At 54.5% G+C, this 13,036-nt stretch overlaps 1 protein-coding gene across 2 annotated transcripts; it reads right to left on the reverse strand.

Moving 5' to 3' along the window:
- Positions 1-284: 284 nt before the first annotated feature.
- Positions 285-12,204, reverse strand: ANGPTL4 (angiopoietin like 4). 2 transcript variants are annotated; one of them, XM_049639789.1, is made up of 7 exons: positions 10,520-12,204; positions 10,212-10,322; positions 9,914-10,031; positions 7,598-7,711; positions 7,134-7,229; positions 6,748-7,029; positions 285-430 (listed from the first exon to the last, which is right to left on the reverse strand). In XM_049639789.1, exons 1-7 carry the CDS (start codon positions 10,859-10,861, stop codon positions 375-377), a joined length of 1,119 nt encoding a protein of 372 aa, XP_049495746.1. In that variant the 5' UTR covers positions 10,862-12,204; the 3' UTR covers positions 285-374. The 2 variants fall into 2 exon arrangements, with proteins under 2 accessions (XP_049495746.1, XP_049495744.1); XM_049639787.1 differs by lacking the exon at positions 285-430 and adding an exon at positions 4,497-5,160.
- Positions 12,205-13,036: the final 832 nt, after the last annotated feature.

A 13,036-nucleotide genomic window follows, 5' to 3' on the forward strand; every position in this document is an offset into this window, starting at 1 on the left:
TGGAATTTTCATCCTTCTTTGAAAATTGCCTGAAAAGTCATCTTCACCCTGAAGGTTTTTCTCCGGTCTGAGTCAGGGTCTCTTCTCCTGCCCCCAGCATAGCTCAGAGTAATAATAGTATTTGTAATGACGACTGATGTTTATATTGTGTACTCACTACTAAGCCAGACGCTGTCTGGACTGCTTTTCATTTACTGCTGCATGAAATCCTCACAGCACCAGGAGAACAGAAAGGGGTGGGAATGGGGGGGGGGTACCAGTGGCCCCCCCCCTTCCCATTTTCCAGATGCAGGAGCTGAGGACACCAAGCTTTAGTACACAGTCTCTAGTCAACCAGGAGAATGACGTCACTGAAGAGCTGAATGGGTCTGGATTCACATCCTGGCTCTTGTTTGGTTCCCAGTCATGGTGGTTGTTCTTTGTGTTGTTCCTGGAGACGGAAGAGAGGAGGAGAAGGGACAGTTTGGGGGGGATGAGCTTTCTTGGCAGAGCTTGAGAATTAAAATGGCATAGGTGGGGGAACCCCCTCCCTGCCAACCTCCACAGACGGACTTCCCACCAGTTACAACCACAACGGGCTCAAAGGAGACTATGCAAGCCCGCCTGGTATAGGACACCCCCAGACAAGGAGCCTGGAGGGAGTCTGGCCTCCAGCTGAGGAGTTCATCACCCGTACTCAGCCAGGCCCCCAGCGAAGTTACTGTGTCCCAGCATCATCCAGGAAGAGTCACAGGAGAAGAAAGTCACAGACTTTCCTTCTACCAAAAGAGGCCCCCTACTACCTTAGGAGCACTTAGGAGGCATATTAGAAAAATATATTCCCCTGTTAAAACAGCAGCTAAGGGACACATGGGTGGCTCAGTCAATTAAGTGTCTGAAGTTTCTGACCCTTGATCTCAGTGTTGTGAGTTCAAGCCCCCTGCTGGGTATAAAGCCTACTTAAAAACAAAAACAAAAACAACAAACGAACAAAACACACACACACACACACACACACACACACGCACACAGCAGCTGGGCCCTCAGGACACAGACAGATGTTGCCTTTCCCTAACATGTGTCCTGGAAATAAGGCATCACATATTCCAAGCCATAAGATATGAGTGACAATTGTAGGCAGTACATTAAACAGCGTTGACCCACATGCTGAGAAAGTCTTAACTTTTTCCCAGTTTTGAAGTATTTTATCATCTATCAAGGAGAAAGGCTTCTTTCTTGCTCATCCATCCATCTTGAACAGTTTTCTAGCCCCATCCCCCCTTTTTATACAGAGCCCCGAGGCAGGCTGAGAGCCTTCAGAAGGCACCAGGATCTGGCTAGAATTTTCTTGCCCACATTTTACTGTGAAGTTTTAAAAATGCGTAGAAAAATGGGAAGAACTGTACAGAGAATACCCAGATTCCACTATTAACATTTTGCTTTATTATACATCCATCTCTCTATCCAACCAGCCATCATCTTATTTTTTGATGCATTTCAAAGAAAATTGAAAATTTGGAGGACTCTAATGTATAGCATGGTGATTTTAGTTAGTACTTGAAAGTTGCTAAGAGAGGAGACATTAAATGTTCTCACCACAGGGGTGCCTGGGGGGCTCAGTCAGTCGAGCATGCAACTCTTGATTTTGGCTCAGGTCATGATTTCATGCTTCTGTGAGTTTGAGCCCCACATCCGGCCCTGTGCTGGCAGTATGGAGCCTTCTTGCGATTCTCTCCCCCCCCCCCCCCCCCCCCCACAACAACAACAAAAGGAAAGAAAGAAAGAGAACTATGTGATGTGATGGAAGTGTTAGCTACCACTAGGGTGGTAATCATTTCACAATATATAGGTGTATGAAATCAACACATTGTACACCTTAAACTTACACAATATCATATGTCAGTTGTATCTAAAAAAGCTGGGGGAAAAAATAAAAGAAAGTTGAATACATTAGTCTACTTCCCCTGTAAACACTTCAGCATGCATGTCATCAACTCGAGTTCAATATTTGTTTATGGCTTTTTTTTGTGTTTTCTTCTTCTAAGGTGAAAATTACATATAATGCAATATAGATCTTCAGTGTCCATTCACAGAGACAAAGGCATATGGCGGAGTAACCCATCTCTAGGAAGGCTCAGAACGTCACCATCACTGGAGAAGGCTGCCTCATGCTCACTTCTCAGTCAAATCCCACCCATTTTTCCAGTGTCAACCACTATTTGTATTTTCCCCCCCCCTCAAAAGTGCCTCACTTTGGACCATCAATTACAGGCCAAACTGTCTGTGATAGGAAGGGCTTTGAAGGTAAGCTTGGTGAGAGCAGGAATCTTTTTGTTCACTAGGATTTAGTTTCCAAGCACTTACTACAAGGGTTTGGCATGTAGTAAGAACTCTATAAATATGAGTTGAATTTCTATACATATTTTTATGTACGTAAGGCCAACTTTTAAAAAAAGCCAACTTAGGGGCACCTGGGTGGTTCAGTCAGTTAGGCCTCTCTTTTTTTTTTTTTTTTTTTTAGCTTATTTGTTTACTTTGAGAGAGAGAGAGAGCAGGGGAGGGGCAGGGGCAGAGAGAGAGAATTCGAGAGAATTCCAAGCAGGCTCCACACCGTCAGCACAGAGCCCGATGTGGGGCTCGAACTCATGAACTGTGAGACCGTGACCTGAGTCAAAACCAAGAGTTGGATGCTTTTTTTAATTTTTTAATGTACATTTATTTATTTATTTATTGTTGAGAGACAGAGAGAGACAGAGAACAAGTGGGGGAGGGGCAGAGAGAGAGAGGGAGACACAGAATCCCAAGCAGGCTCCAGGCTCTGAGCTGTCAGCACAGAGCCTGAGGTGGGGCTCGAAGTCACAAACCGTGAGATCATGACCTGAGCCGAAGTCGGACGCTTAACTGACGGAACTACCCAGGCGCCCCCACAAGAGTTGGATGCTTAACCAACTGAGCCACCAGGCCTCTGTGCGGGCTGTGCAGAGCCTGCTTGGGATTCTCTCTCTCTCTCTGCCCCTTCCCCTCTCAAAATAAATGAACATTTTTTTTCTTTTTTTTTTTTTTTTAATTTTTTAACGTTTTATTTATTTTTGAGACAGGGAGAGACAGAGCATGAACAGGGGAGAGTCAGACAGAGAGAGACACAGAATCTGAAACAGGCTCCAGGCTCTGAGCTGTCAGCACAGAGCCCGACGTGGGGCTCGAACTCACGGACTGAGAGATCATGACCTGAGCCGAAGTCGGCCGCTTAACCGACTGAGCCACCCAGGCGCCCCTAAATGAACATTTTTGAAAAATAAAAAATAAATAAAAGAGCCAACTTAAAGGAAAACTTTGGCTGATGTGGCAAAAAATGTAAAGAATCTACCCAAAGCACTGCTTTCATGTAAACACTAGAACTATACTGGCCAATATGGTGGTCATTAACCTCTTGGCTACTGAGCCCTTGCAATACGGCCAGTCCAAATTAAGATGTGTCATAAGCATAAAATAAATGTTGGATTCCAAAGCCTTAGTACAAAAAACAAGCAGTGTCAAATATCTCATTAATGACTTGTATATCACTCACATGTTGAAATGATAATATTTTGGTTACATTGGGCTTGATAAAAATACATTTCTAAAATTAATTTCATGTTTCCTTTTTTTTCTTTGTTTTTTTTCTCCCTTTTTTTAAATGTGACTATTAGAAAAAAATTAAAATGCATGACTCACATTATATTTCTATCAGATGGCTGGGTGCTAAAAAGTTCATTGTGATTCACATGTGTTAGTATGATGAAGAAGGCGTTCTCAGGGCGCCCGCATGGCTCAGTCAGTTAAACATCCAGCTGTTGATTTTGGCTCCGGTCACGGTCTCAGGGTTTCGTGGGTTGGTGCCCTGCGTCAGACTCTGTGCACTGACGGGAACGCAGCCTGCTTGGGATTTCCCTCTCTCCCTCTCTCTCTGCCTCCCCCCGCTGCTCATGCTCTAGCTCTCTCAAAATAAATAAATAAATAGATAAACTTAAAAAGAGGGGGGGCGGGGTTCTCATTTTCTCTATTACCTGCTTCTAGAAGGACTGAATGAGGGTCTTGGTTTTTGAAAAACAAAAATTGAGATCCACATCGTGAAATAATAAATGGAGGAAATTGAAATCAGTTGTAGGACCAATCGGCATTGTCCTCGAAGGACCTGGGAGTGTTCCCCCTCTACCCTGGGAACGTATTTATGTGGACTTTGAAACTGCCCACTTTTTTTTTTTTTTTTTAATTTTTTTTTTTCAACGTTTTTTATTTATTTTTGGGACAGAGAGAGACAGAGCATGAATGGGGGAGGGGCAGAGAGAGAGGGAGACACAGAATCGGAAACAGGCTCCAGGCTCTGAGCCAACAGCCCAGAGCCTGACGCGGGGCTCGAACTCACGGACCGCAAGATCGTGACCTGGCTGAAGTCGGACGCTTAACCGACTGCGCCACCCAGGCGCCCCTGAAACTGCCCACTTTTAAAACAAACCGGAGGACACAGGAGAACGAAATGTGCTGAGGTTGCTTTTATTGCAAGAATTGGGTGAGCTCCACCCGGATGTCATTGGCACCGGCTCATCCCACAGCACCCACACACGAGAGCACTGTGAGGGCACTGGGGGCCCACGGGAGCCCTGGTCCCCCAGCCAGTCAATGTGACTGAATCCGCCGTCGAGGGCTGGCTCGGCTGCCCCCGAGTGGTCCCTCTGTGTCCTCGACTCCTTAGGCGGGCAAGAAGCGGGCCTCAATGCCCCTCCGTCTCACGCTTCCTGGCTCTGTGCCCTGCAACCCTGTAGCTCTGCCCTCAGAGGGTATCACTTGCACCCCGCCACTCAGAAAGGGGGCATCTCCAGTCGTGAGCATCTTCTCTGTCCGTGAGGCTCCAGATGGCCCCCGTCTCGAGCCCCTGCCTGAGCGGGGAGTGGCCACACGCTGGGCCAGAGTCAAAGTCACTGTTGTCTACGAGCCTGGGAGCCAGGCCCCAGTGGGGAGGCTAGGAGGCTGCTTCAGCCGCTGTCGGCTGGATCAGCATTGTGGTGGCCTGCAGCGGGTAGTAGCGGCCCCTCCAGGTCTTCCAGAAGATGCCCTTCTTACGCTGCTGCCGCTGGTGTGGGATGGAACGGAAGTACTGTCCATTAAGGTTGGAATGGCCACAGCTGCCAAACCACCAGCCACCTGCCGGGGTCAGAGGAAAAGGAACTGGTCAGGCTGGGGTCCCTGTGCCTCCACGGAGGCTGGGACCGAGAGGAGGCTGGGTGTTGGACTGCACAAACTTTTTATTTTTTTTGTAATCTGTATTTTTGAGAGAGAGACAGAGCGTGAGCAGGGGAGGGGCAGAGAGAGAGGGAGACACAGAAGAATCCGAAGCAGGCTCCAGGCCCTGAGCTGTCAGCACAGAGCCCGACGTGGGGCTTGAACCCACAAACCGTGAGATCATGACCTGAGCTGAAGTCGGACGCTCAACCGACTGAGCCACCCAGGTGCCCCGCAAACTTTTTTTTTCTTTAATGTTTGTTTTTGAGAGACAGAGAGCGACAGTGTGCGCGGGGAGGGGGAGAGAGACGGGGACAGAGGATCCGAAGCCGGCTCCATGCTGACAGCAAAGAGGCTGATGTGGGGCTCAAACTCATGAGCCGTGAGATCACAACCTAAGCCGAAGTCAGACGCTTAACCGACTGAACCACCCAGGAGCCCCGGACTTTATAAACTTCAGAGGGGAAGACTTTTCTAGTGATGATCACACGACGTCCTGAGGGACCCCAGGTTGTGACAAAGGAGTTTCAGGGGCTCTGGACCCCTTCCCAGTAACTACAGCTTTTGTGTCTGTGACTGTGACGAGTTACTGTTCTGTACCTGACACGTGGGAAACGTTTATTAAAGACTTTCTGGGGTGCCTGGGTGGCTCAGTCGGTTAGTGTCTGACTCTTGATTTCAGCTCAGGTCATGATCTCAGGGTTCGTGAGTTTGGGCCCCACATCTACACTGACAGTGTGGAGACTGCTTGGGATTCTCAGTCTCCCTTTCTCTCTCTGCCCCTCCCCTGCACATTCTCTCTCTCTCTCTCTCTCAAAATTAAACAAATATTTAAAAAAAAGACTTTCTATGATCATCGTCCATTTCTTCAACTTATATTTGATCAAACCATATAAAATTACTAGTATTCCATCACTTTTTGACCCACCAAAAAAGCAATGTCATATATTTCACTTTACAGAGCCTGGGTTCTGCCTCCAATTTCATTACAACAGGGTCGGGGGGCCTGGGTGGTCAATCAGTTAAGCACCTGACTCTTGACTTCAGCTCAGGTCGTGATCTCATGGTTCATGAGTTCCGGCCCTGGGTCAGGCTCTGAGCTGACAGCAAGGAGCCTGCTTGGTATTCTCTCTCCCTCTCTCTCTGCCCCTCCCCCACTTGCTCTCTCTCTCGCTCTCAAAATAAATAAACTAAAAAACAAAAACAAAAGCCAACACAGGGTTTATCTTGGTGGCTGGGCCACATGCCGGCCACTATCCCACAAATGTCATCTCAAGGTAATCCTATGGAGTGGGCATTGTGGTCATACCCAGTTTAAAGACGGGGAAACTGAAGGTGAGACAGGGTAATAAGTCAGTTGCCCAAAGACACACAGGAAGTTAGGAGAAAGGGGGGCAGAGAACGGACGGCATTTGGCACTGAAGGCAGGACAGGGAAACACAGAGGCAGAGAGAGGAGGTCTCGACCTCGTGGTGCAAGGCAGGACAGGGAGGCACAGAGCTTGCTCACCGGAGAGGCTCTTGGCACAGTTCTTGTCCCCACGGAGGTCGTGGTCTTGATCCCAAGTGGAGAAGGGCAGGGAGAGGCCATTGGGTGCCACAGTGGTAGCACCCAGTTCACTGGCCACGGGAGCTGTGAGCTGCAGGCTGTAGGCTGTGTCCTCACCACCCAGATAGACGGGGAACTGCAGAGACTCCGCATTGCCCTCCCAGTCCTGCAACTGCACAGCCAGGCGGCTGCCGCGGTCCCCCGTGATGCGGTGAACCTTCTCCAGGCCCAGCCAGAACTCACCTACAGGGGAGAGAGAGGCCCATCGGTGAGTCAGACCCACCTCCTCGCCCCCTCCTCCCCTCTCTGCCTCCGGCCCCCCCCCCCCCCCGGCTGGAAACACCCACCTTGGGGGTCTCCGAAGCCAGCCTTGTAAGCTTCCCAGGGCTGGTTAAAGTCCACGGAGCCATCCTGGCGCCTCTGAATTACAGTCCAGCCTCCATCTGCCCAGAGAGGTGCAATGACATCAGGAGGCCGCTTTTTGCAGGGGACCCCGACTTCCCATCTGGCTCTCAAACCCTAAACTGCCTCCAAACCCAGCGGGGGCCAAGGTCTTCTCATTCACCCCAGCAGGACTAGAGGAAGGTGGTTAAAGGTGGGCTGGCCAATGTGCAAGGGGCTCAGCCTAGACATTGTCCCAAGGCCCCAGGAGGGAGGAGAGGAGGGAGGGAGCGTTAGAAATCTAGAAAGTTTCTCTAGGTCCACTGAACCTGGCTCAAGCCTGGGTGGTGGCGGGGAGCTGCATTTGATTGGAATGGCAATAGGGCCCATGACAGGATGCAGGGCACCCCAGCGGGCCAGCACATCCTACCTGAGGTCATCTTGCAGTTAACCAGGAAGGGTGGGGACCCCTGAGGCTGGATCTGGAATAGTCCACTTTGTCGCTCTCCCTCTTCAAACAGCTCTTGGCAGTCCCTGGGCAGTCCTGAAGGGCAGGCAAAGAGAGGGGCGGGGAGACTGAAGCAGGAGGGGCCTCAGGAAACAGGCATGTTAGGGGCTGGGCAGTGGGTGACAGGGCACATGAGGGGGTAATCCTGGGTTCACAGCATCCCCTGTCCTGGATGGCCCCTGAGCCACCCACCATCCTTCCTCCTCCCACACTGCATTCTCACCTCAGGCCACACAGCCAGCCTTGTATCACACACCCTCCTGCCACAGGGACTTTGCACATGCCCGTCTCTATGCCTGCACATGCCAGTCACATGCCAGAGAGATCTTCCCTCAGGACTTTCTTGCCTCATTCTAAAGATCCCAACTTCTAAAAGGGATGCCTTCCCTGACCCCCAGACCAGGCCAGGCTCCCAAAAGAAGCATCGGGGACTTCCTGCCCACAACACTGGAGTCATCCAGTGGTCTCCCCGCCACTGAATGAGGATTCCATGGGGCCAGGGACAGAGTGGCTCTTTGCCCACAGTCTGGCACCAGTGCCCAGGTTAATCCTGGCCCACAGTAGGTGTTTAATAAAGACTGGAGGCATGAGTGATTGAGAAGCCGGGCCAGGGTGGAGAAAATAGGAGTGGGGCTGAGCAGAAGAGCTCTGTTTGGGGGGGGGGGGGGGGCGCGCTCTGCATGAGGCTTGCAAGGCCAGGGGCCCCACCTGGGATCCCAGGTAAAGGGGAAGGCAGGACTAAGGAACCTAGGAGGAAGACAAGGGAGGGAAAGAGGAGGGAGGGATGGCTGGGCTGTGCCCAAAGGCTGTGAAGTCCCCGCCCCCAGTCGAGCCTGGAAAGTAGGGAAAAGGTCGCCCGGGGGAGGGGAAGTCCGCGCTGAAGGGTGGGGGTAAGGGGGATGGGGGCGGGCCCAGAGTGACTGGAGACATTTTCCGGCCCCTGGAGCAGCTCCCCTTTCCCCTACTTTCCTCCCTTCCAATCGGGGGACGGCACCCGGCCAAAACCACCAATGTGGCTTCCATTAGAAGGAGCTGTTTGTCTCTCCAGCTCTGAACCTTCCCCTACTTGGCAGGGCTGAGCCCCAGGTCTGGGAGTCCCCAAACCCACGCATCCCCCACCGTCACATCCCCCAGCCCAGACCCGCGCCTGCTGGCCTGCTCCAAAGCCCCTCAAGGCACAGGGGCAGGGAGGGGGTTGGGACGGTGTATGGACCCTTACAGGCCCGGTGAGGGAAGGAGGAAGAGTGGGGGAGGGGCAGCCCTCAAGACTAGGGAGCCGGCAGCGGGCAGCCAGCAGCCAGACCCAGGGTGTGAAGGGGGAATCCAAACTTTTACCCAGTTGGCTGCACACAGCCCCAGATGCCAGGCGGGGTGATGGGGTAGGAGGACTACAGGGAAGCCAGCCGGGTCTGGAGCCCCGGAACTAAGGGTGGGGACAGAGACACCAGGAGCTGTGAGCCTGTGTCAGACACACGGAGACATGCTGGGGGGGGGGGGGGGGGGGGACAGGCAGGAGGTCTGGGGCGATCTGGGATGCACAATGAAAGACCCAGAGCTTGTGCTGATGGCAAAGGCTCATTCTCTGCAGGAATCGGGGTGATCAGGGACTTCGGGGACCAAGAGGGGAGTAAGGCACCAGGTGTGGGGGGCAGGAGCCCTGGATTTGTTAGAGATGCAAAAGCGAGTGGTGTGTCTGGCCAGGGAGATGGGGGTTACCTGCCTCCTAGAGTTACACTCCAAGATACCATTGGGGGGGGGGAGCCCCAGCTCAGAATCCCCCTCCCAGGAAGCCATCGCTCTTCACCGTCAGAACTCCAGGCTCCATAGCTGTCACCCTCCTGTCCACCAGTGTGCCCTCAGAGAAGGTTCCAACCTTCAGGAAGGCGTCTCTGAGCTGCACCACCCCCTTCCCCACACCCCTGCAGCTCAAGTCCCTCCTGGACCCTCTTAAAGACCCCAAGCCCTGCTCCAGTTAGTGGCCAGCAGGGCTCCGGGGAAAGCCACTGGCTTGCCAGGAAGAAGGGTGGGGTGGCCGACCTGGTCAGGGTCAGGGATGATGAGGTGGGATGTGCCCTCATCAGCCCTTTACCAGAGACTAGTGAGCCCACAGGAACCCAGGGCCAGGTGGACAGGACAAGGAGGGGGACAGGAGTGGTGTGTGTGTGTGTGTGTGTGTGTGTGTGTGTGGTGGTTGGGGGGAAGGAACTGCCAGAGGGCAGCAGAGGGCTGGACACTCACTGTGCAGGCGGCTGATATTGTGAGCAGGGCCAACGAGCTGTGCCATTTTGGGTAGCCTCTTCTTCCTGCCAGGCTTGGCCATCCTGTGGCCCAGGTGCATGGGGGCCAGGAGGCTCACCTGGACAGGACAGGAAAAGGATGTCAGGTCTGGCTGGCTCCAGCCCCTCAACTTGCCTGGCTCTAGGTCCCCCCCCCCCCCCCCCCCCCCCCCCCCCCCTGCCCCCCCCCCCCCCCCCACACACACACACACAGGACGAGCTTCGGCCTCCCTCCCGACCCCGGGGCAAGCATCAGGCACCTGGCTCTGCAGATTCTGGATTTTCAGGTGCTGCTTCTCCAGGTGCCGCTGCTGCTGGGCCACCTTGTGGAAGAGTTGCTCAATCCTGCCGTTCTGGGTCTTGAGCTGAGTCTGGGAGGGCGTGCGCACAGCACCGCGGTGAGGCCCCGGCCTTCTGCGGCCAGCCTCTCCATTCATCGTCACTCGTCTGGCCTTCCAGCTCTCCCTCCCGAGAGACCCGGGCAGGGGAGCCCAGGGAGTCCCGGATGCGTCCCCCCTCCCGCCCACACTCTCCGAGACCCGCAGGAGGGCAGCGGGAGCCCACGTACCTGCAGGCTGCCGAGGGTCTCGGGGGCAGCCTCGCCACTGGGGCCCAGACCCTCGGGCGCGCGCGGGGGCGCGGCGGACCCCCCGGACTCCTTGCAGGCCGCCCCGCACGCGCCCAGACGCCGCTCCAGCGCGCCCAGCCGCCCCTGGGTGCGCTCCACGTGCTCGCGCAGCCCGTGGCCCAGCTGCAGGAGCCCGTGCGCCAGCACGTTCACCTCGTCCCAGGACGCGAAGCGCGGCGGCTCGGGAGGCTCGGCGGGCGCCGCGCGGCCCTGCGCGCTCAGCAGCCCGGCGGTGGCGGCGCACAGCACCAAGGCTGCCGAGGCCGTCGGCGCACGGCGCATCCTTCCGGGTGGCCCGGACGCGGGAGCGCAAGGCGGAGGCGCGGGCCGGAGAGTCGAGGGCTGGCGACGCGGGCGTCCTGGCGGAGACTCACTGGCGTTCAGAAGCCGCAAGGAAGGCTCCGATCACAGCCGCCAGCCTTTGGGGCTTGGCTAGTCCCCGCGACGCCCCCTTTTTATAAGCCCGCGGAGAGAGGGAAAGGGGAGCCTCGGAGGCGGGGCGCAGGGAGTGCCGGGGGCGGAGCGTGCGGCCGGGGGTAGGGTTCTGGGAGCCAGCGGCCGGGGAGTTGGGGGTGGGGGGCGCCCTCGGGGTGCAAAACTCTGGCTCCTCCAGCAGGCCCTGGAGCGTCTCCTCTGCGGACCGTGGAAGACGTGACCCTCACGGGGGCCCCCTTCCAAACACCGGAATCCCAAACCCTCCACGCTGCACCCGCCGCGCTCAGCGGTACCCGTGACCCCCCACCCCCCTCCCCAAGTCAAAAGCTGGAGAGAGAGACGAATAAGAAAGGGCCCCGGTGCGCTGAGTCCAGCCAGGCCGGGCAGGCCCGGGACACCTGAAACATCCCCGCCCCCGGAGACTTCTCGGAGAGCAGCTCGCGACCAGGCTGGACGACCAGGGAGACGACTCTGGACTCCCACGCTCCTTCCCGCTCAAGGATTCGTCACTGCAGATGTGTTTGTCGGATCCCCTGACGTCCCTCATCCCGCTTCCCACAACTGAGTGCCCCTTCGGGGTGGCTCCCGGTCTATCTTGTTAAGACTCCAGCTCAGGGCTCACTCCCCCGCTTGCCCCCCACCCCCACCCAGGGTCTGCAGTGTCGTGAGCCTTTTCCTGTATCAAAGCAGAAACCTCAGAACAGGAAGAGGTGATACACGGAAAGAAGGGTTCCTAACTCCTCATTCATTTATTCACTCATTCACTCATTCACTCATTCAACAAACAGTCCCTCTGTTCTGTAAGAGAGAGCCCAACACTCTGAGCCTGGGGTAGGGGCAAACTTGGAACAAAGGAAGAACTAAGGCTGTGGGGCCGACCATGTTCACTCCAAAAGGCTAAGCATTCGTTTAACAAACGTTGACTAAATTCCTCCCCTCCCTCCCGTCCTGCTCCACTATACTCTGTTGGGAAATTGAGGCTGGCAAAGAAAAACTTGCCTGCCAGGAAGAACCCCCAGGCAGGTTGGCTTGGCACACGGGGGCGAGAAGAACAGAGTTGACTCAGCAGGGCTCAGAGCCAGCTCAGTCTCTGGAATCTGAAACTGCATGCCCCGGGGCTGACGTGCGGGTCACCACTCATACACTTGGCCGGGCTGGATGCCAGGGCGGCTGATCCGGCAGCAGTGACAGGCAGATGGGAAGGGCGGCAAGGAAAACCTCTGCATGGAGTAGGTCCAGACAGCCACCATCTGCCCTGGCAGCCCGCCTGTCCACCCCCGACATCCTGGCCTCTCTCTGAGGCGGTGACATAACTCTCAGGGTGTGCTCTTTTCTTCCGTGGCTTCTCGCCCTGAAAGAAATGATCAGTTACCTTCTCAACCTGACGGCCTTTTCTCTCCACTCACTTTTCAGGGGCTTCTTCCTTTGTGCCATGTTTCACAGGGCACAGAACCCGCCAGAAGCTTTTAGAGGCACCTGATGTGAACATGGCCCAGAAGAAATTTTCCAGGGACCTGGAGCTGGCTCTGGATTGCATTCTAAAAACTGTTCTGGGCTGCCTGGGTGGCTCAGTCGGTTGAGTGACCAACTTCTGCTCAGGTCATGATCTCACGATTTGTGGGTTCGAGCCCCGCGTCGGACTCTGTGCTGACAGCTCAGAGCCTGGAGCCTGCTTCGGATTCTGTGTCTCTGTCTTTCTCTTCCCCTCTCCCCCCCCCCCCCCCCCCCCCCGGTCTCTCAAAAATAAATAAATATATTTAAAAATTGTTTTAAATAATAAATAAAAACTGTTCTGTGGAACATACTCTCTGGCCCAGCAGTGACACTGTTGCTCTGATCAATTGTTTCTTTTTTTAAGCTTACTTATTTGAGAGAGAGAGCATTCTAAGCAGGTTCTGAGGTATCTGCAAAGAGCCTGACATGAGGGTCGATCCCACAAACCGTGAGATCATGACCTGAGCTGAGATCACCCAGACACCCTGATCAATTGTTTCTTGAGCACCTACTGTGACGGCTGCTGTA

This window comes from Panthera uncia, chromosome A2 (assembly GCF_023721935.1).
Source record: "Panthera uncia isolate 11264 chromosome A2, Puncia_PCG_1.0, whole genome shotgun sequence".
Taxonomy (NCBI): Eukaryota; Metazoa; Chordata; class Mammalia; order Carnivora; family Felidae; genus Panthera; species Panthera uncia.

Bases quoted from the DNA above. Each gene is read 5' to 3' on its own strand.
- ANGPTL4 (XM_049639787.1), bottom strand. From the start codon at position 10,861: ATGCGCCGTGCGCCGACGGCCTCGGCAGCCTTGGTGCTGTGCGCCGCC. The intron at 7,712-9,913 runs GTGAGTGTCCAG...CCTGCCCTTCAG, and splicing joins CAATATCAGCCGCCTGCACA to GACTGCCCAGGGACTGCCAA. The intron at 7,030-7,133 runs GTGGGTGTTTCC...TCTCCCCTGTAG, and splicing joins TGGCTTCGGAGACCCCCAAG to GTGAGTTCTGGCTGGGCCTG.